At 38.3% G+C, this 21,282-nt stretch overlaps 1 protein-coding gene across 1 annotated transcript in view; it reads right to left on the minus strand.

Annotated features, from left to right (window-relative positions):
* Window positions 1-307: 307 nt before the first annotated feature.
* Window positions 308-21,282, minus strand: part of Purg (purine rich element binding protein G) — a 30,589-nt gene continuing 9,614 nt past the window's right edge. The window contains exon 3 of the mRNA XM_041673538.1: window positions 308-1,209. Within this exon, the coding sequence (XP_041529472.1) occupies window positions 1,105-1,209 (105 nt within the window). The 3' untranslated portion in view covers window positions 308-1,104. The remainder of the gene's footprint in view (window positions 1,210-21,282) is intronic.

Below are 21,282 nucleotides of genomic sequence, written 5' to 3' on the forward strand. Positions count from 1 at the left end.
TGCAAATGTTTTCATCCGGCTCAATTCAATGATCAATTGTCAACAAACCACTAAACCAGACAAAGGCACCACACTGGCACATAGATGTTCTTTTCAACACACTTTGAGGAATGACAGGGTTTGATTACATGAGCACTCTCTACACATGGTTTCCCAAGTTAGACCGACTGGATTTAAATTTCTAGAGACAACGTAAATTTGCAGGCACAAATGAATAATGACATAAACACATGGCAAGATCAGCATTTGGGGCCCAGTGTGACTGAGGTGACTTCTGAAAAATAAGAATCCAGACCAATGACACATATAAACCAGTTTATTGGATTGTCAATGATACTTTGAGACAGATTCAAGTTATTTTATTTACTTCATATAAACAGAGGAAGGGCGGGAAGGTTGAAGTTCAAGCTTTGTTCAGCATGTATGCAGTTAGCATCCACAACAGCACCATTGAGTCATGGAGGAGTTAGCACCACAGGGTTTTAGGACCTAACTGTGAACATGCATCACTGGGAAACTTGGAACATGAGAACTGAATCGGTATGTGTGACGGTCCATTAGAAACAATACAAGGCAATTTCCGACTTCTTTTCATACAGTACAATACAGTCACAACCGATGAGAACCTTTGAAATACGATACAGGACAAAAACACCTTGTACCCTGTTAACACTAAAGCAGTTACAGATTTTTTTTTAAAAAAAAATGTTTCTTATACGAGGCAGCGGATTAAAATGACCCCACCCCCGTCAAAATTTAAATTCATAGTTATATAGTTACATGGTCTCTTAAGAAAGCATTTTCAAGTCTACCTGTCTTCTCCCTCAAAGCTGGCAAACAGCGATTTGGAAACTGAAAGCCTTAAAGAATTAAAGAAACAACCCCGCCCGCAGCAAACCCGACTGAGTCAAGAAGTCAGTCCTCCAGTGTGGTGGAGGGCTTTCTGAATAAGGTCAGTTTGAAAATGATGCCAATGGCGTGGAGACCTGTCTTCCCTTCCGTGCAGGAATGCCAAGTACAGAAGCCTTGCACTCATGATGAACTTGGGTTCATTTCTTTCACCGAATGTCTTTATTCTGGACTGGAACATAAGGGACTTAGTCCTTAGTCCTCAACTGTGTTTGTAGTATCATAGGGCTGTTCCTTATGCTTGGTCTGACAACAGTGAAAAAGGCTGAGATTCTCTCTGGCTTTAGGGTAAGTTGTGAGCTAAAGAAAAAATATTAATTTAAATTTAGCGAGTAAGAAATTATAAAGGGAGTCCCACTATTTTCACAGTATAAACCCACTAGTAATGGAACTGAAAACCTTTCTGGTAGAAAGCATGTAACAAACACTCCAGTTTTAGCCTAGGCCAATTTTGGCGAATGAAGATAATGTATAAGTAATGTGCAATAAGCACTGATACAGGTATATTCAGACCTCAGTGGCTGGCGTCACGGAAAGAACATTTTTACTTGCCAAGAGAAGAATATACCTGGAATATCTATGCAGACACAGGACTCAATTATGTATCTGCCCAACATGTAATCCTGGAATAGTGATAACAGGGTCATTAGGAAAATGTACTCAGTAACGGCATGGCAGCAATGTTCTGTGGTCTATAGTTAACAGTGAAACATCTGAAAATAGAATCAGTACTGTATGGGAGGTTTACGATTCACCATTTCTATACTTGTAATACATGCGTTTGTTTTCCAGTTCTTAAAAAATCCCACTAGGACCAACATCTTTCAGAACAACAATCTAACATTAAACAAACTTTCTAAGGAAAATTCTTAGCATCACAGAGTTTGGGAAAACCTGCTACTCAGCATCACAGAATACGCAATAGATCTACATTTAAGATTGTTCATGCCTTGACATTAACACACCTTTGGGTTAATAGATCTTATTTTTAAAATAGAAAACAAAGACACAAACCAAACAATTGACACAGAATTTGTTTTTAGTCTCTCCTTGGTAAGGAAAGACCTGATAAGCTTGACTCTTCTATATCACGAAATGATGAGAGCTTGTCTAGGAAACATTTACATTTATTAAAATACTTAAAACTAGAGAGAGAAAAAGGGGCTAAAGTGTAGAAAGACCTAAAACCGGATATCATGGAAAATGTTTCCTTAAAATGTTTAGGTGCACTGTTTACAAATGAAATTGGAAACTATGAGCCTATCATTTTTATGTTGGCAGATGTTAAGGGATCAACATAGGAGGGTTGATACTTTTGAGAAAAAAAAAACCTGTAAGTTTTTCTGCTGACTAGATCCATTGTATAAATTGACTACTGATTGCCCCAAGAGGAACCATTTCTACACCAGCATGTTTATAGGAATGATTAAAATTTGGTAATTATCAAGTCTGGATGACCTGAGCAAATAAGAAACAAAATGGATTCTTAATGCTTTACGGTTACATTAAAACTTGGTAAAAACAAAACAAAGTTATGATAGGCTAGTTTGATAGTTTTGATTGCCCTCTTATTTGGTAATTACTTCAAGATAAGGTAGAAATAATTAAAAAGAATTAACAAATAAAAACTGTCTAAATTTTTTTTACTGAATGTTTTTATAGTTTACATGGTAATTTCAAATAACTGTATGTTAACTTAGGCAGTTTTGCCATTTTCACATATACTTTTTAAAATATTTTCATTTCTGTATTATTTATTGTGTATACTATGTAACAATTTTCTGTTAAATTAAAATAGTTTACTTTATCATTTTATATTCTAAGTGACTTTAGAAAAATGTATACCTAGGATAAATTTATAAAAGGATAATGACTATTTTAAGGGATTTTTAGACAAGTTCTATATAGATAAATAGTTCCAGATAATAAAGTGCCTTCTTTTTCCAGGTAATTTTTTCCCTAAAATATTTTAAGGCCTTGTAAGAAACCCAGCACTACCAGAAGTCTGATAGCAAATGGGGCTACATTATTAATTAGCAATCTTTTTGTAGCTCTTGTATCATTTAATCTTTCAATAAAGATGGCAATTTTAACAATTATAAAAGCTATGAATTTGCATTAATTCTGAATGCATTTTGAAGGGAAGGGGAAATGTATACTTCCTAAGCACTGTGATTTATTTGTAAGACTCAGAAGTTGTTAGTAGTCATTGAACCTCAAAAAAAAAAAATCAACAGAATTTTCAAACTGTGGCAAATGAGGCCATTTAAAAAATTTATTTGTTCACAGATTCTATTTTCCTTTATTTAAAATGATTGTGCAGCCTTAAGTGGGGAAGGCTGGAGAAAAATCAATGGTAAATTATTCAGATATAGGCATGATAGATGCCTTCTACTGCAATACATTTATGCATAATTTATGCTGATGCCAACCCCTAATGTTAGCATTTATACCCACCTTGCTATGACCCATCGGCATATCGCAGTAAAATGCCTGTGACTGAACAGTTTATATAGATAGGAGCCATATCCACACAGAAATCCACTTATTATGTCTTATTCCCCTTGGGAATAAGGGTGTGCTTTAAGCACAACTATATCCTTGTTTGTGTGGAAAAATTTAGATTTTGGGATGAATTGTGACTATCAGGATTTCTACCAAATTATCTTTGTTCAATAAACACTACTTTAAGGTTTCAATATTGTTTTAAAGAATTTTAATCAGAAAATTGCTCATATTTAAGTCGGCACGAGAGCAAATGCTCACGATACCGAATGGTCATGGTTTTCCTGACCATCACTGGGTTCATTCAAACTGTTCTTTGAAGGTGTTGAGGTCAGGACACATGAAGAGAAAACTCAGTGGGAAGATAGTCTACGTGAGACATTCCACATCACAAACCAAACAGGAACTACCAGTAAGAACAAAGTGCTAGATTCAGGAAGAGTAATTCTAGGGTTAAAAAATGGTCAAAGTGGTATAAACCTTATAATTGCACATTCCTTTTCAAAGTGCCACAAGTTACCATATATTTTTCTAAGATGCACACAATTCTACTTTTTCAAACTCTAAATACGTACATAGGTTCATCTTTTGCATACTAGTACAGTCTCACAAACGTCACGAATATTACCAGGGAAGGTGAACTCTAACTGTAAAATGCAGCATAGTGCTTTTAAGTGGTAACGGTTAAGAGCCCACGTCTTTATGAGGATTCATGTCCAAGTGTAGTGAAAGCATTCCACAGACCTGACGACCCCGGAGAGCTTGTTCAGGCAAACGTTAGTCATACTCCGCCATGCGATGCACAGAAGTCTTACACTTTAAAAAACGTATCAGCTTAGCTACGGTTTTTATTTTTGTCTATTTGACTACATATTATATTTACTATCTCCACTCAATGGAGCGGCAGTATGAGCTAATAACCCATTTGGAAAACAGTATTAAATACCGAGGTTTCCCATCTTAACTGCTCATTCCTACGAAGCACAGCAAAAATGTGTGGTACTGATGCTACATGATTCTCTCTCTCTCTTATTTAAGCAGAAACACTAAATGGAAATGTGTTTTAGGAGTTATATTTAGAAGTTATCTTCAGAAGAAACATAATAAGGATAAAAGGACGATGGAGACCAAAGCACCAAAATATAGAACAGACCAAAGAATTGTGTGGAAGATCCCATATTGCTGAATTTCCATTTCACTGGGTGAGAACTAAAGATGGTTCTTTGCCATTAATAACTGTATTAATATAGGCTTCAAATACCTGGCATACATACAAATTTAAATTTTGAATATTTCTACTATTTCTGAGTGTGATGAAATTTAAACTTGAAACCGTTTCTCTGAAAACTGGGATAAAAATGCCACCATTCAGGGACAGTGAGACTGTGAATCCAGTGGTCACGAGTGCAGGGTCCCTGGGTTCTCTTACGCCAGAGGCTAGCTGGGCAGAATGCTCTGTTTCCACAGTGAGAAGGTTGGCTAGAATATGGAAGTACTGCCGCTGCAGTTAGGATTAGTTCATCATCACAGAACACCAAATGGCTCTCCAGAAGGATCCCTTTCTTTTTCTACAGTTTGAGACCCTCCTCCTACAGCAGTGGTTCTCAACTTTCCTAATGCTGCGCCCCTCTAATACAGTTCCTTATGCTGTGGTGACCCCCGACCATAAAATTATTTCGTTGCTACTTCATAACTGTTGTGAATCATAATATGCAGGATATCTTATATGTGACCCCTTTGAAAGGGTCACTAGACCCCCAAAGTGGTTGCAATCCATAGGCTGAGAACCACTGTTCCACAGTGTAAAAACGACTTAATAATTTGTCTGAAAGAAATGCCCAGTTATATAAACGCTCCATCTTTTGTGGCTAGAGCATGGGACAGAAATTGATATGGCAGTCTTCCAAGGAAGCTGACAAGATAGAAAGGAGCATGCACGATAAATTCTTGGTAATACTCCTCCTCCTCCACCAACCCTAGCTCAATACACTGACAGGTAGATAGCCATCCTCAGAAGCTTCCCACAGCTTCTGAGTATAAAATTAATCCTTTTAATGTTAAGTAATGGATTTTGATAGTTTCAGCATTTAAAATTGGTTAGAGAAATACTTACAAAACACTGAAATGCATGGAATTATTAATCAAAACTGCAGACACGGAAACTCTACATTATGTACAATATTCCAACTATATCTAGCTGATCAAATACTCCAAATAATTTCATACTGTGCAGTCTTTCTTGCTAACACACACATTTTTGACAGTTTAGGAGCTAGAAAATTGTGTTTACCTAGATATAGCTGGTGGTGGCAGGTCTACGCATTGCTAGAGATACTGACCATCTGCAAGGGACCCAGTCTTACTCTACTATTTAATCTTGCCTGTCTTTTCCTTAGCTGTTGTGGTTAGAGAACTCTCAGTTGTAAAATGCCTCACAACAGTTAGAGTAAGCATTTCTCACTGTATCTGGCTGAGGCTGGCGACATCAATCAGTTGTGTGGGCGGTGGTTGAACTGCATAGAGCTTGTAAGAGCAGAGCTTCTCTGCTCTGTAGGTAGTGACATGGCATCCATCACTCTATGCCAAGTATATTTTATGATATTTGGGGCTGAAAACCGTAGTAAGTTTTTTTTTTTTTGTGGGACCAGCTCGCTAAATGACAACACAGATATTAATTATGAAAGCTTGGCCTTAACTTAGACTTTTTCCCAACCAGCTCTTATGACTTAATTAACCTGCTTTTATTAATCTATGTTTAGCCACATGGCTCGGCTACCCCTCCTCTGTACTGCATGCCTGACTTGCTCTGTGTCTTGACGGCATCCCTCTGCCTCTCTTCTTCCCAGAGTTCTCTCTCTCCCTGGAAATCCCGCCTCTTCTCTCCTGCCTAGCTATTGACCATTCAGCTCTTTAGTAAACCAATCACGGGGACACATCTTTACACAGTGTAAAAGACAGGATCTTGCAGTCTGCTCTAATAGTTAGACCCAACAGAAGGATTAGCTCATGGAATATACAAAATAATACCTGCTGATTTAATGCATTTGAAACAGGACTGAGAAAAAAGACAAATAACATTTATATTATACTCTGCCTAGTACTGGCTCTCCATGCTGGCCTCCATTACAGTATGGTAGGCGGCACTGCCATCTGATGAGCAGGGTAGCTCTCCTCATTTTTATGTCGCTGTGACATAGCTCTTTGAAGGATATTCTTTTTACAGTACCAGCAACACCACTGACTACAACCTCCTCTAAAACTTTGAATTGCTCATCTTTATCTTTGCCAGGCATTCTAGCTCAAAGCTGAGCTGCTGCACACAGCAGCCAATGCTTTCCTGATGCTAATTCAGACATAGAAGTGAATCAAGACAATGAGCCACACAGCTGCAGCCACTAGCATGCATATGGATGCTATCAGAAGGAACGGAGAGTCAGTTACATATCCACATGAGTTGGGATCGGAAGACTGTGGTTAAAGTAGGAAAGCCAAGGCCAGGAGAAGACCGTGATCTCCTTGGACTGAGCAACTTCTGAGATTAGACTAGATGCCAACAGTCTTTTCTGGCTCTGAAGCTCTTTATGGTAATAACTGGTTCTTACACTGACAAAATGGGAATCTGGGTGGCACTCAAAAATGGTTTTTCTTTTCAAGGAACAAAAAAGCAAGTTAAGCCTCAAAAGTTTGATGGTTTGAAAGTTTCACCCAGCTCTGAGAATTAGACATTTTCTTTCAATAAATTATCACTATATTTTCTTTGGTAGCAATTTTGAAAAAAGTACTTTAAATCCTGAATAATCCTATTTAAGTTGGAATAGCATGTGCATACAATAATACTTTGTACTGTCAATAAAATTAGTATTTAGGAAGCTGCCCTCCTCCCACCATTTTCCACAAACTCACTGGCTAAGGAACAGGTCATTTTCTGACCTCATTTTCCACTATAAAGAGAGGAAGGTGAATTATTTCTTGTGAAAACCAGAGTTGTGGTTTTAAATAAAATTAGTGGAAAGATTGTGGCTTTTGATGTTTAAGTTTGACTTTCTAACTTAAAATCACTCAAATGTACATAAAACCAGCATTTTTTTTTTTATTTGAATTTTCGAGACAGGGTTTCTCCGTAGTTTTTGGTTCCTGTCCTGGAACTAGCTCTTGTAGCTCAGGCTGGCCTCAAACTCACAGAGATCCACCTGCCTCTGCCTCCCGAGTGCTGGGATTAAAGGCGTGCGCCACCACCGCCCGGCACAAAACCAGCATTTTTTGTGGCACCAAGACATGAAGTTTGTGACTCTCTCGCCATGAGCTCTTTACCTTCCTCACATTAAGCTGATATCATTTCTCGTATTCAAATGGGAATGGGGCATATTCTCATTCTTTCCATCTGGCAAGAAATATTATTGGCAGCTAGTTAAAAATTAATTACGACAACTAAAATAATAATGAACTGTTTAGATATTGCACAAAAGAAGTTAGCAGTCTGTAGAATTGTGGATATATCCTTGAGGCTTATTCTGATGGTTCTGGAAGTTTTCCTTACAGGTTGGAGTATACTAATGAGGCTCTCTTGGTAATTCAAATCTAACCAGCCTTTTAAAAATAAGAAATACAACGTAGGCCAAATTCTACGTAAAAGTAGGTCACATTAAAGAGAAGCGTCACTTCAGGGTTTTTGACAGTATCAGACTAAAATATGGAGAGTAAAACCAGGAGAAGGGTAAGTATGAGCGGGTAAGGAAGACAGCCAACATGGCTCGGTAGGTAAAGGCACTTGTTGTACAAGCCTGGTGACCTGAGTTTGATCCCCAGAAGCCACCTAAAAGTGCACGGACAGAAGTGACTCTCTGCAGTGGTCCTCTGGTCTCCACGTGTGCATCACGGCATGTGTGCCCGCCTCCAGACATCATACACACATACACACGCATTTCCAAAAGACCAAAGAGGGACTGTAGGGGTACTAAGTGCTAGGTGGGAATGTAAAAGGAATAAGAACATAAGTGGATATGAGATTTGGATAACTAAAATAACAGTAAGTTTTATTAATATCCTCTTACCACTCTGGCTACTTTTTATCTCATTTGGGTACCTTTTCCCATGAACTGATATAAACATTATGTTGCTATAGGACTCTTTTCTATTGCCAAATAATTATTTAAACATTGAAAATGATGTGTTATCCTTCTAGAATGTCAAGAGAGTACTGTTGTGTGTATGTGATTGGTACAGGACAACAAGCTGAGATCCCGCTGAGCTCCTGGTGTTGGAGATGGAGGTAGTTAAGGATGCAGGGTAACATCAAATTCAGCTATGCACAGGACACAGATAGAACTCTTGCAAAAGACAACAGAAGAGGTAAACTTTCACCCTTTAGGCATACTGGAATATAGCAAAGCAGGAAGCATTTGCTCAAATTTAAAGACTCTGAGTAAACTGGCAAAACTTCGGATATCATTTGGATGTTTAGAAAAACCCAGATATAATCTTGATGCCCATCTTGATGTACCTATTCACCTCGGACTTATGTACCCTTTTCTTGGAATTACAGATCAAGCTGGATTTCTAACTATAAAACTGAGCTTGCTGGTCCATGTCACATCATCTACAGTGCATAACAGCTCCCTAGGCATCCCTGCATCAATAAACGATGGAAGCATTCTGTCTATCTTTGTAAGACAAAGTTAGGCCTAGGTTGGTACTGAACTTGTAATTCCCCTGCCTCAGCCTCCCAAGCACTAGGATTGCGGGTCTGCAGCACCAGGCCCAGCTCTAGTGCAGGGTGTTTTGATAAACTAGATGCTACAGTAAGAATCTCCTCCCTTGGGATTATCGCTAACATTTACTTTATGAAACCACAGCACAGCTTTCAGGGACGGAAACAGTTTGGTGACCACTGTCATCGCTGATGGGTTCTCACCCACTTTCTCATTTTCAGTAGAATAACTCTAGGGTCCCAAAGAGTATTTCGTGGTCCATACAGACCCAGCTAAAGTGGCAGAGGTGCCTGGAAGTTACAGGGACTGTCACTTACCACTGGACAGTATTTTCTCACCTTGTATTCTTACTGAATGTTTACTGTCAAGATATTAATACATTAGATACACAGCTCAGATGTTTTAAGAAGATATCAGCAACACAAAGAAACCACTGTGAAACTCAACCACATGGATGGTCTAGTAGGCACACGAAAGAAACCAAAATGAAAACAATACAAGCTGAGTTAAATACAACTCTAGAATAACACAAATATGTGTCAAGTTAAATCAATGGATGCTTTTGGAAATTAGGAAGGTAAGTGGGCTGTGGGGATGGTGATTGGGAGTGAGAATACAGGAACTTTCTGGGTTATGGAAACCTCATGTCCCCATAGTCATGGGGTATTGACGGAAGGGTATAGCATTTGGCACCATGTCAATGTACGCACGCACGCACGCACGCACGCACACACACACACACACACACACACACAGAGAGAGAGAGAGAGAGAGAGAGAGAGAGAGAGAGAGAGAGAGAGAATTCCATGTTTAAAAACTTTGGGATGCCAGTGGCTGGGTCCTAATTTATGACTACCTCACTATTATGATTTGCCCTGTGTTCATCAGTTTTAAAGAGGTTACTTTCTGAGTCAAATATCCAATGGATGATTAGTTTCCTACAGAAATAACCTTATTACACTTTATGATTATTCTAAAAATAAAATAAAATTATATTAGTTCTGAGGAGAAAATGCTAATACACTGAACAGAATTTTCTCAAAGTGACACCACGTATTCATCTGTAAAGTTAAAACAGTAATCAAAAGCCAATCATTTCTCCAATTCATTCCTTTTGGTAATTTCAACTAAAACCTACCAAAGACTTAATGCTGTCCCACATCCACATGTCACACAAAGACATCTAACATAAAATTTTACTATTCATAATCACCTCCACTCGAGAGTAGAGGGACAAAATGAGCAAGTACAATGTCCCTGCACAACGAGGGCTATGGTAAGGGTATGTTGGAAAAGTAAATGAATAACCCAATTTCCCTTAAACTACTATTCCTTAACTTGAAAAGTGGCTTCTTATTCCACATCACAAATTCTAATTGATTAGTAGTGAAACTGCAGGCATCAATTCATTTAAACCAAAAACAAAAGAAGGCTGACGTTTCTAATCCACACTTATGATCATAGCCATAAACACAAAACTGTATAAATATTAAGTTGATAGTATAAGCAATAAATTAGTAAGAAGATAACGCAGGTTCTTAGCTATAAAGTTTTTTTCTGACAGTTCAATTACACTAACAGCCTGCGCACCTCTCCGAGGAAACACTAGACACTTGTGCAATCAACCCAATGGACAGTCAGAAGATGGTTCCAGTAAACATTCCTGGTAGTTTTACAAATCTCTACGTATCAAAAAAAAAAAAAACCCACAAAAACCAAACCAAACCAAAACAAAAAAACAGGGCTCCTGTGCGAGATAAAAAAAAAAAATACAGATCACATATCCAAGGGGAAGTGCAATCCCGTGATCCGCACAGCGTTCTACAACTACTGGGGCCGCACTGTAGCTGCTCCCTGGATCCTAAGACCCGGCAGTTCACGTGTGGAAAGCGTCTCCCTTTCAAGGACTTAAAATGAGCCCACTCATGTTCTTACCACTTTTTGTTTTTTGGTTTGAGGTAGGGTTTTAACCTAGTAGCCAAGGCTGGCCTTGAACTCTGTGGCCTTAGCTGGACTAGCAGTCCTGCCTCTGCCCCTGGAGTGACTGAGATCACAGGTATTTGTCACCACACTTCACTTGGAATGATGTCGGTTGGTTTCAAGTTTAGAAAAAGGGTGAGAAAATTCTAGCAGTTGAGAGAAAACACTTCCACTGATTCTGAAGCAAAAGATGAACACCGGCTAGAAGAGAAACCACTTGAAAGATCTAGGGCAAGTTTTGAAGTGAGTAGTTAAGTGGTTTTGAAGAAACCACATAACATCTTTGAAATTTCTCCCTATCTTTTACGAGGGTAAAGGGCATTCCTTCAGAATGAATCCAAGTGGATGGCGTATGCAGACAAGGATGTCAAGCCATTATGGCTAGCCAGGTCAGGATGAGGAAACATGCAAAGTAATTCTTTTAGTGCAGAGGCAACTTGTCTTCATCATGTGAACTACCCAATGCTTGCCTTTTTATTAATGGAAACATTTTTTTAAATTTCTTAAACATTTTTCATTTTCTTAATGATGTTTTGGATGAACAGAAAATTCTGATGGAGTCTTACGTATATTTTTTTTTCTTGTACAATTAATGCTTTTGGTTTTCTGTCCAAGCGATTTTCACTTAAGTATTCATGCCCTTGACAAATAACTAAAACACTTCTAAGATTAGGAGGAGTTCAGTTTTCCTTGCCACTGCTACCTGGGAGTTTTTGTGGTAACTGAGTGAGGCTGCCTCCCAATTCGGCATCATTTTGCTATACTTCCTGTGGAACCATGCATTTCTATGGGTTGGAAAGAATTAATAATGTTGCTAATGTTTCTTAAGTGTCAGCATGTGACAGACACTTTGCTATGGTTCCATGTATCTTAGAAGGTTTAGTTTTCTTTATATTTATGGTTGTGAGCCCAGCCTTTAACGGCTGAGCCATCTCTCCAGCCCGAAGGTTTAGTTTTCTTAAGGAGGCTATGGATCACTACCAGTTCTTGTTCTGGAACTGATACATGGCCCTGGAGACAGAAGGCTGTTCAAGACATTGTGGATAATCACTAAGCACAAACTGAATGCTGAATGAATACGTCTTCAGAACACTATTAAGTTTAGTAAGATGCCCCAAATTATACATCTGATAGAATTCAGACTTGAAGCCAGGACTGGCTGCCACCAATGTCTGTACTATTTACTACGCTGTACTAGTGCTTGAGGATTTAGGGAGATTTAGGACCTAGAAATATTATTAAAATCCTTGCTATTGCATAAGAGTGGAGAAAGTAGATTATAATGATTTTTGTCTTTTTCTTTTCATAGTAAAAACGCAATTGTGGAAATTCTATTAAATTCCTTTCTTGATAATTCTAGTCATATACAGCATTTCAAAGTGCAATTTACATATATCATATTTAAATATATGGTAATTTATAAATATATGATAATTTTTGTAGATTAGGCCAACCTGCACAGAGACTTTTTATGGCCATACATATAAGGTCAAAAATAATTCAATCTGCATATAAAACACAGAAATTAAGATGGCTAATTCCTCAGTAATGCTACCCCTCTGGTAAACTGATTTTGTGGAATTTCCTACTCAAAGCTTTGATCACATTGGTATTATCCCTACTGAATTGGAGGTATTGCTGTTGTGTTTCTTCCGTGTTCTGAGGGAGATGGCACAATGAACATGACCGACATCGTGCGTATGACTGAGGAAGCTTCAGCGAGCTGGACTCTTCACTGTGAACCCTAGTGCAGGGGACAGAGATGTGGGTTCTCAAGCTAGTCTGATCAAAAACTGACACATTACCTCCAAAGAGATCTTTGAAAAAGCCTGCCTTTAACTTACAATATAGTCACTTGTAAATCTCCTGTTCATAAGAGCACAGGGCCACAGCATGCATGAAGTCCTCAAAAATACATGAAAAAGCCAATAAATTAGACATAAAAAGTGAACATAGGGAAAAGATTCATTAGCTGATTTATGAGGACTCCTGTGCAAACGAGGAGGCTAAATCACCACGCAGGTGCAAAGACAGTAAATGACCGGAGGACAAGGCGGGATTAGGTTGCTCAGGCAGGGAGATTAATGCTAGCTTGAAGCTGGAAAGCCAGGCTACAGTGCTGATAGGCCAGAATCCAGTTAAGTGTTCTAGGTACCGACACGATCACCACAGCACCATGTAGCTGTGTCTTCTACCAGAGCTCAAACCCACCATAAAGCTAGTGTGGACTTGAGCCTAAAGACCATGTGGTCAGGCAGAACACAAAAGCCCAAGGCAGGGAGAGCAACTATGGAATCCATGTAACCACGCTTTGCCTTCCAACTACAGAAATCATGGCAGCATCATATGATGAGACTTCACGGGGCTGCATGATCACCCCTCATGCTTGTGGCTCAGGGAGTCATTACCACTTGAACAAAGTAGGCATGAGAGGGAACAGATTGTTATTTCCATCTGAGGACAGCAAGAGAGATTTGGAATGGAATTACTGTTTAAAATAGTACTGTTGTATTTGTCTGTTTGCATGAGTGAAATATATTTAGAGCACTGACAGTATATAAACAATCGTATTTAAAGGATCAATTGCTAAAAGTAAATACAGCTAATTATGACTTCAAATACTCTTCTCCTATGTATGAATACACTGCCTAGAACATGGCAGATAGAAGGAATATGTGTTGAAAGAAAATACAAGTTTGACTAGGCTCCAAAAGATGTTTAGAATCAAGTAACATTGGACACAGCCCAAAAGTGTCTAACTAGAATTTAGAATGTGTAGGAAACAGAAGACCCTCTATCAAATTGCACCTTAATTTGTGAGGCATTTCTGAAACAAGAATGACACAGTATTCCCTAGCAGGCTTTAAATGATCGCTTTCATTACTGCTTGCCACCATTTAGAACTCTGTTAAGTACTGTGATTCCAAAGGCAGCAAAGGAACAGGAAGAGGAACAGTGGTAATTAAATGAGGAGAGATGATTTATGCAATCAGCACAGGGCAAGGTGTGGAGGGGAATGCAGAGGAAGAAGAAAGAGACTCTTGGCATTTATATTCAAGCCAAGGAGATAAAGAGTTTTCATATGGGAAACTAAGCTTAAAGTCTATTTAATCAAGATTTAGGTTACATGTCTAAAAATCTCATCAAACTATAAGAACTGCCTACTTAAAGCTTTTGTGTCTAGTTAAAATTTATGACCATCAACTAATTTCTGTGTTAGCTTCAACACACACAAACACACACACACACACACACACACACACACACACAGCTAATCATGGGGGACTGGACAAATTAGAAGTGAAACTATAAAACAGACTAACTAAATGTGAAGAACGCTAATGATAGAAAGGCCAATAAATGTCAGATACAGCAAAGAGTGGCTGGAGAAGATGGGCGCCAGAGAAGGAAGCCAAAGAGAGCGAAGAAGCTGATTGGCTCAAGGAATACAGACATTAGAAGGGACTAGAGTTCACATATCCCCTCAGTACTCTCAAGCGATGCGTGAGCAGACTGACATTCCGAGAGTTAGATGACCTGTCCTAAGCCCAGGCCCAGCTAGAAAGCCCAGATCTGACCCCTAGACATCGGCCATCACTGTGTACAGCACTGTTGTACATCATGAATTCAAAGGGAAGACGAGGATTCTCGTAAATTCCACAAAGACTTAAAATAACAGTGGAAGTAATAAACACCTAAAATCCTTTGGCTTTCTTAAGTATAATATAAATATAGCACTTAGCATTCATATGCACTTTAAAGCTATGCTGTGTAACAAATTCACTAATAGTAACTTACCATTGAGAATTATTAAAAGTCTAGAGAATCAAGTTCTGTGTTTACCCAAGATTATTCTTTCCTATACAAAATGTCAAAGTTTCTACAAATAATATGTAGATTCTATAAGCCTAACATCAGATGCAAACATCTTAATGCAAGAACTGCTTGAACTGCACTGTGCTGTATCTTCAAATATAAGGTAGAGCCTTTAAAAAACGCTAACAAATGGTGACTAACAAATGGAATGACGCATACTGACCTAATCGCTCATAAACTCCCTTGACTACAAATATGGTTTATAATGCTTAAAGAACAAGAATTCAAACTAACATTAGTTCCCCTAAGTGCTATGGGCATTCTATATCCTAAATAAATTTAGTATTATAATAAGGTAGGTAAATGATTTTAAAATGAAAGCGCAGAACTTGGGGATTTTTCAGGCTGGAATCTGATCAGTGTCGCCTACAGGTTCTTATTTGTAAAATAGTAGTGATAATCCTACATCAGAGACTACAAATGGAGGAACGGCTAAATGGTGGGGCTGCTAGCTTGAACTCTGGAGGGTGCAGAGCATGAAGATGGAGCTCTGGGATTTAGGTCTGCTAATAATATACAACAAAGGAAGATTGAAATAGTGGGGGGAGCTTTGAAAAGGAAAGTAATTGCTTGCTTTGCTATAGGACTAACCAGTGTTAACACACCTCCCTAGTTAAATCCTTTTAATTTAATGAAAAAAATTTCCCTAATGGGAAAAAAGAAAAGAAATACTTTGTTGAGTATTCTTATGGCCAGGGTCTCTGAGAATAATATTTGAGAGCTTACTGTCAAAAAGTTCATTTTTATTTTATGCCCATATTATTTTATACCCAAATATATTAATCACAGATTGAAATTATTTAATGAGTGTTAATTCTGTCAAGCTCTAGGAAAACATTCAATCTGATACATGCATTGCTGGAAGAACATAAACCTCTGCTGTCCACTGGAAAGAGCCACACAAAGTCTAGTATTTAAGCCTGGCGACTGCAGCTTCAATCTCGAACAAATAAGCAAGCACAAAATGGCCACAAGTCCCCCAGTTCTCAGAATCAAAGCTTCCTCTTATTGGGAGAACTCCCAGGACAAAATACCCTCCACTCAATGGCAAGTGTTATGTGGGCAATCTTCAGACGCGCACAATGGCTTTGTGCTTCCGATTCTTTTTGCATGTTAGAACTGTAAATAGATAAGGTTCTTATTTGGTGCAAAATGACAATAACTATAAATCCATTACTGAGAGAAGAGGGGTTAAGAAGCTCTTTGCACATTTAAAAAAAAAAGCCTGTGAGGAAAACATGATGGGGCTGGACTAGGGAGAAGTGGGGAGATTAACGGTACAGTTCAGTTTTTCCAGACAGAAATTTAGTTCAGATTGGCTCTGTACAAATAACATGATTGAACAGTTGGAAAATATTAAATGTCTAACTTTATGATATGCATTTTTGGACACAGAAAAAAAGCTACTACTGGAAGTGAGGTATTCAAAAATATCCCCAATTAAGGATTTTTTATATTCCTTATATTTTAAGAGAAAACGCTGAAAAATTGTGTGACTTGGAGGGTCAAGCTGTGAGAACCTGGAGAGACTTAACTCAGGCTGCAGAGAATTTCAGAAACGTTTGGGCTGTGAAACCCAGGGAGGATGCAACCAGTGGGAAGAAGGGAAGGGATGCTGGAACTTGAGCTACATGTCGGGAGGGGAATGGAGGCTGACACTGGGGTTCTCGGGATTCACTGGCTGTAACAAAAAGCTTGCTAACGTGACACCACAAAATTGAGCACCAGGATTTACGCCTTAAGACTCATATCTTTAAAGCAAGCAGCGAATATTATTTGTTAACACCATTAAAAAAATCACCATCTACGATACCATGCTACAGTATTTGAATGTAAGCAATTTCAGCTACAAAAACGAAATAAAAGTTTACAGTCTAAATTGATGGTAAAATGAACAGCTCTCAACTGGAGGTGGTGGCTGACACCTATATTTCTAGCACTCTGAAGGCAGAGGCAGTGGGAGCAGGAGTTTAAGGCCAGCTAAAATTACCTAGACACTCTGTGAAGCCACCCTCGACAACATGAGACCTTGTCACAACAACCGTCACCCCTACCATTACCAAAAACACCACCAGCCACACTAAACTTCAGATAACAAGGTACGAACAAGACAATTAAAATGCTAATTTCAGAACCACTCCATCAACTAAATCATAATCCCCGGAGATGAGAAACCAAACTGACCTTGTTAACAAACCATGTCACTAATGCCCGAGTATCACTGGACTAAAATCCTCCACTTAAGAGATTTTGAAATTTACTTGAGCATGTGTGAATGCATGTGTGTTATTGGATGACACCTTACTGGGGTTGGTTCTTTCCTTTTACCAGGTGGGTTCAGGCTTGGCACCAAGCACCCTTCCCTGCTGAGAAAATAAATGCTGTTATTTTCATGGTGCTTAGGGCTCTCCAGAAGCAAATACAAACATAACATTTAAGGGTATATTCTCTGACCTCATTATGGTACTGGGTTTTCTAGTTCCTTAGAGCACATGGATTCTGTGCTGCTTTGAAGTTGGGATAGCAAATGGCATATATTTGGCATGAATGTTCCCTCCTCTCCTTCTAGATACAGATTTCCAGGCTTAAGACAACATTTTATGGCAGGGGATCAAATATAACCACAAACGAGAAAAACCCTGTTTCCATTACTTCATCAAGAGCAAGGCACAGGGGCACAGGACTGGAATCTATATGGATGTCAAAGCTATTTGTGTGTATAGATAACTTATAAGCAACTCGTAATTAGTAAAGCCCAAGAAAAACTAGTTCTTTAAAAACATTTCTTAGTGTTGGAGAAGGAAGCCAGCTTGCAAACACTAGGCAAATGCTCTGTCGCGGAGGTACAGCCCTCAGAACTAGTGTTTGTAGTTAGAAACTGGTGAAAGGGTATTTATTTGGATCAAGTTTTCAGAACAATCCTTGGCAATTTGATATCATACGTCTTTATTCAATTTGGCTAATAAACAGTTGAATGCAAAAGTCCCATGTATTATTCCTAATAAACTCTCAGGGTTGAAAAGACGTAGATAACAGCTCTTTCCTCTATGTATACTATACTAAGTACCCACCTAGTCTGCCTATACAGTCTCTACTAGGCTGGCAAGCATGGAGTAAGTCAATCATTAAAAGTTAAGTAATTTTAAGTGTTATTCATTTGATTATTTTAGATAATTTGCTTAATGAGTGCCCTAGGGGAACAATCTACATTGAAAGCAATGGGTCCAACTGTTCACTAAGTACCATAAACTATGTTATATTGTTCCTCTATCTTGTAAGTACAGGGAAGCCTCAGAAAGATTGTGAAGATAGTGTTTTAAAGGAAATGAGTTTATTTTGTCTCACATATATATCTCAAGAAATAATCAGCATTTAAAGCCCTTAAGCCTATTTACCTAAACCATGAATCATTCATGTTACTTGATACACATTATAAAATTTAAGATTTGGAGACTAAAGTAATTTCCAGGTTCCGTCAGGTCTTAGTATCTTATATTCAGTAAGCTTGTAAGTAGTTTTTTGAGCAATCATTTATTTTCCTTTACTAAGATTTATATGCCAGAATTACTTAATAAATTAAAAACATGCTTCAGTATCCATATGTTTGCAAGATGATTTTCATGTCTTTATAATTCATCCCTGCCAGATATATCTTGAGATAGCTGTTGAAAAGTGAGAGGGAATTGGAAAGGTCACTAGACGTAATGAGTATAAAAAGAGAATAATTTATAAAACTCTAGTCAACTTAGAAAATGTTGCTTTCTATTTGTGAATCTCTCAAGTCAGTAGAAATAGCAGTGTTCTTTCTATCAGGATACTAGTTCTAAATCTGTCTACTACTATCTTTGTAGGTCAGACAGTCTCTCATCTATCACAGTAGTATTAATGCCTCAGATCTGTAGCAACCATTTTTCTGAGATGTGTTAGAAATGCAGTCTTAGACTTCTCCTTATTCCATCATTCCCAGTGCACAGAGATGGAGGTGGGTCCCAGCGGTCTGGTGTTTTAACAAGCCCTAAACTTTTTGAAAACCATCATCCTAAAGCAATGGAGAAAAACATGGGCCTGTCAATGGAGCACTGGTCTTGTTGGCAATTCCATGTGACAGGGACTGGAATCACATAGCCAGAGTATGGAGGAAGGGTGAGCTGTCAGTCAGATGGCAGGAAAAAGTTGTAAGAAACAAGCAAACCTCTCATAATATTGATAAGATTTATTTTCAAACTAATTTAACATAACCAGTTATCTTCAGTCCATAAACATGAAATTGTAGCCCCATATAGTGAGCAGTGTCTTTTCTGTCCCTAAGGACACAATCAGAATGATCCATCTATGGTCCCATCATCAGAACCCTTTCAACATTACTGATAATTACTTGAAATAGTTGACCAGGTTGAAGTTCAGCCTAGAATCTATTCTTAAGATTAGGTGAGTTCTATTTGTGAACAGCAACTTAAACCAAGTGAATAAATTTTCCTTTAAGATTGGTGAGATTAATAATCTCATTTATAGGGAATAGTTTTGGATAATAGAGTTCTCAGTAATCTGAAACTAATTTATTTTGAGTGGGGATGGATTATGTTTTATTACAATTGGTGTGTTTCTGAGAAAGTCTTACAGGTAGCTGGGCCTAATTGACCATAATCTTTGTTTTGGGTGTCAATTTGTTTGACAAATATACTAGTTGGGAAATATGGAGCCAATTTTTAAATCTCTGGAAAATTATAATGAAGATAATGTTATATAGATTACAAACAGTCCATATGAAGGGTATTATAGTAAAGCAGGTATTCAACATTGGCTATTAGCACTAATAAAACCTTTACTGATGCTTTTACCCCACCTCCAGATTGGCCTAATTTGTTGTATAGTCAAGAATGATCCTGAACTTTCTACTCATCCTAAATTATTAGCTATCTATGGAAAGGATGCCAAGAGTGGTCAAGTGAAGGACTAGTCCTCCTTTCTTACAGTCCATATAGAGCTAGATTATTTCAAAAAGCAGCTCTGGCCTTATTATGTTTTAGTTGAAAAATAAATAGGATGAATGCAGGGCCATGGCGGTAGAAAGCCATGCTCTTACTGAATCCCATTCGGGTACAGTAGTGGGAAGGGAAGATTCTTGGTGAGCTGAATTCTACAAGTCTTTTTATACCTGGTTATAACATGGTAAACTTTTTAGAGTACTTACTAAACAACAATAGATCTCATCCTGTTAAGAGTTCTAGATTGTGAAATCATTGTTACAAATTTTACTGCCAGTGGGAGGGCGTGGAGGCCGATAAAGCAGTTTCTGAAGCAAATTAGCAAGAACGTTCTGGATTTAGGTCCCCGTTTTCTTTACTCTTAGCTCATTACTGTATGGTTTTGACCCGCTGTGAAGTTTTCACACTTCAAATGTGTACTTTTAGGGAAAGCTGTTTACCATGTTTGGCGGTAGGCTGAAGGAAATTTCTACAAAACGACAAATGCAAAAAACTAACAAACCACACTGCTCTTTCCTGTTCCGCTGAGATTCCAACCACCACCAAGAGGAGCAACTGAGAACCGCAAAGATACTGCTATTTTGAGGAGAGGAAGGAGCAAACAAAGAATTCTGTCTACAACAGTCAATTCACTCTACGGAATTTGTTCAAAACCAACCAGCTGAATTGCTACTGTCAACCACCACCAGGCCAAAGACATGGAACCTTCTGCAAAAACAGAATTGTATGTGTACCAGTGTTTCTAAGACAATCAAAATATTTGTGTGCTTGTGCTCTTTAAAACACAAGTAGTTACTCCTAATGCTGTCTCTGGTAAATAGTCTGCCGAGAAAGGCATCATTCTCTTAACATGGTTTTGGTAGGTGGTGGCACGGCACAATGGAGGGCTAGAGTGCCCGCAAAAATGCCCACAGCCTATCTACTCTCCACTCAGCAACCCTTGGATTTTCTCAAAGCTTAAACAGCAAATAAACCATTAGGATATTTAATCTTTGCACACTCCAGCAAGCATAGACGTATACAACAGATCCATTCTGTTCCAGGTAAGGGTTCTTCCTTGTGTTCAAGATTATTTGAAGGACAGTATTCAATATGGCCAAGGAACAGATGATTGAGGTCAGCACTCCACGCTCTGGGACACTATGATGACACTAGCCACATACACTTAGCGTTGTATTTACGATTATTTCAGGGGTAGCGTTTGGACAATGTCGCTAGGTTTTAAGAATTAGTTTGTCATGTGGAATTAAGAGATGATTATAGAATATATAGAACAAGCCACACTTCCTTCAAAAATGAGACTTCACATTTAAAAATGC

Source organism: Microtus oregoni, unplaced genomic scaffold, assembly GCF_018167655.1.
Source record: "Microtus oregoni isolate MIOR12 unplaced genomic scaffold, Mior012 000024F_ref0000369, whole genome shotgun sequence".
Classification (NCBI taxonomy): domain Eukaryota; kingdom Metazoa; phylum Chordata; class Mammalia; order Rodentia; family Cricetidae; genus Microtus; species Microtus oregoni.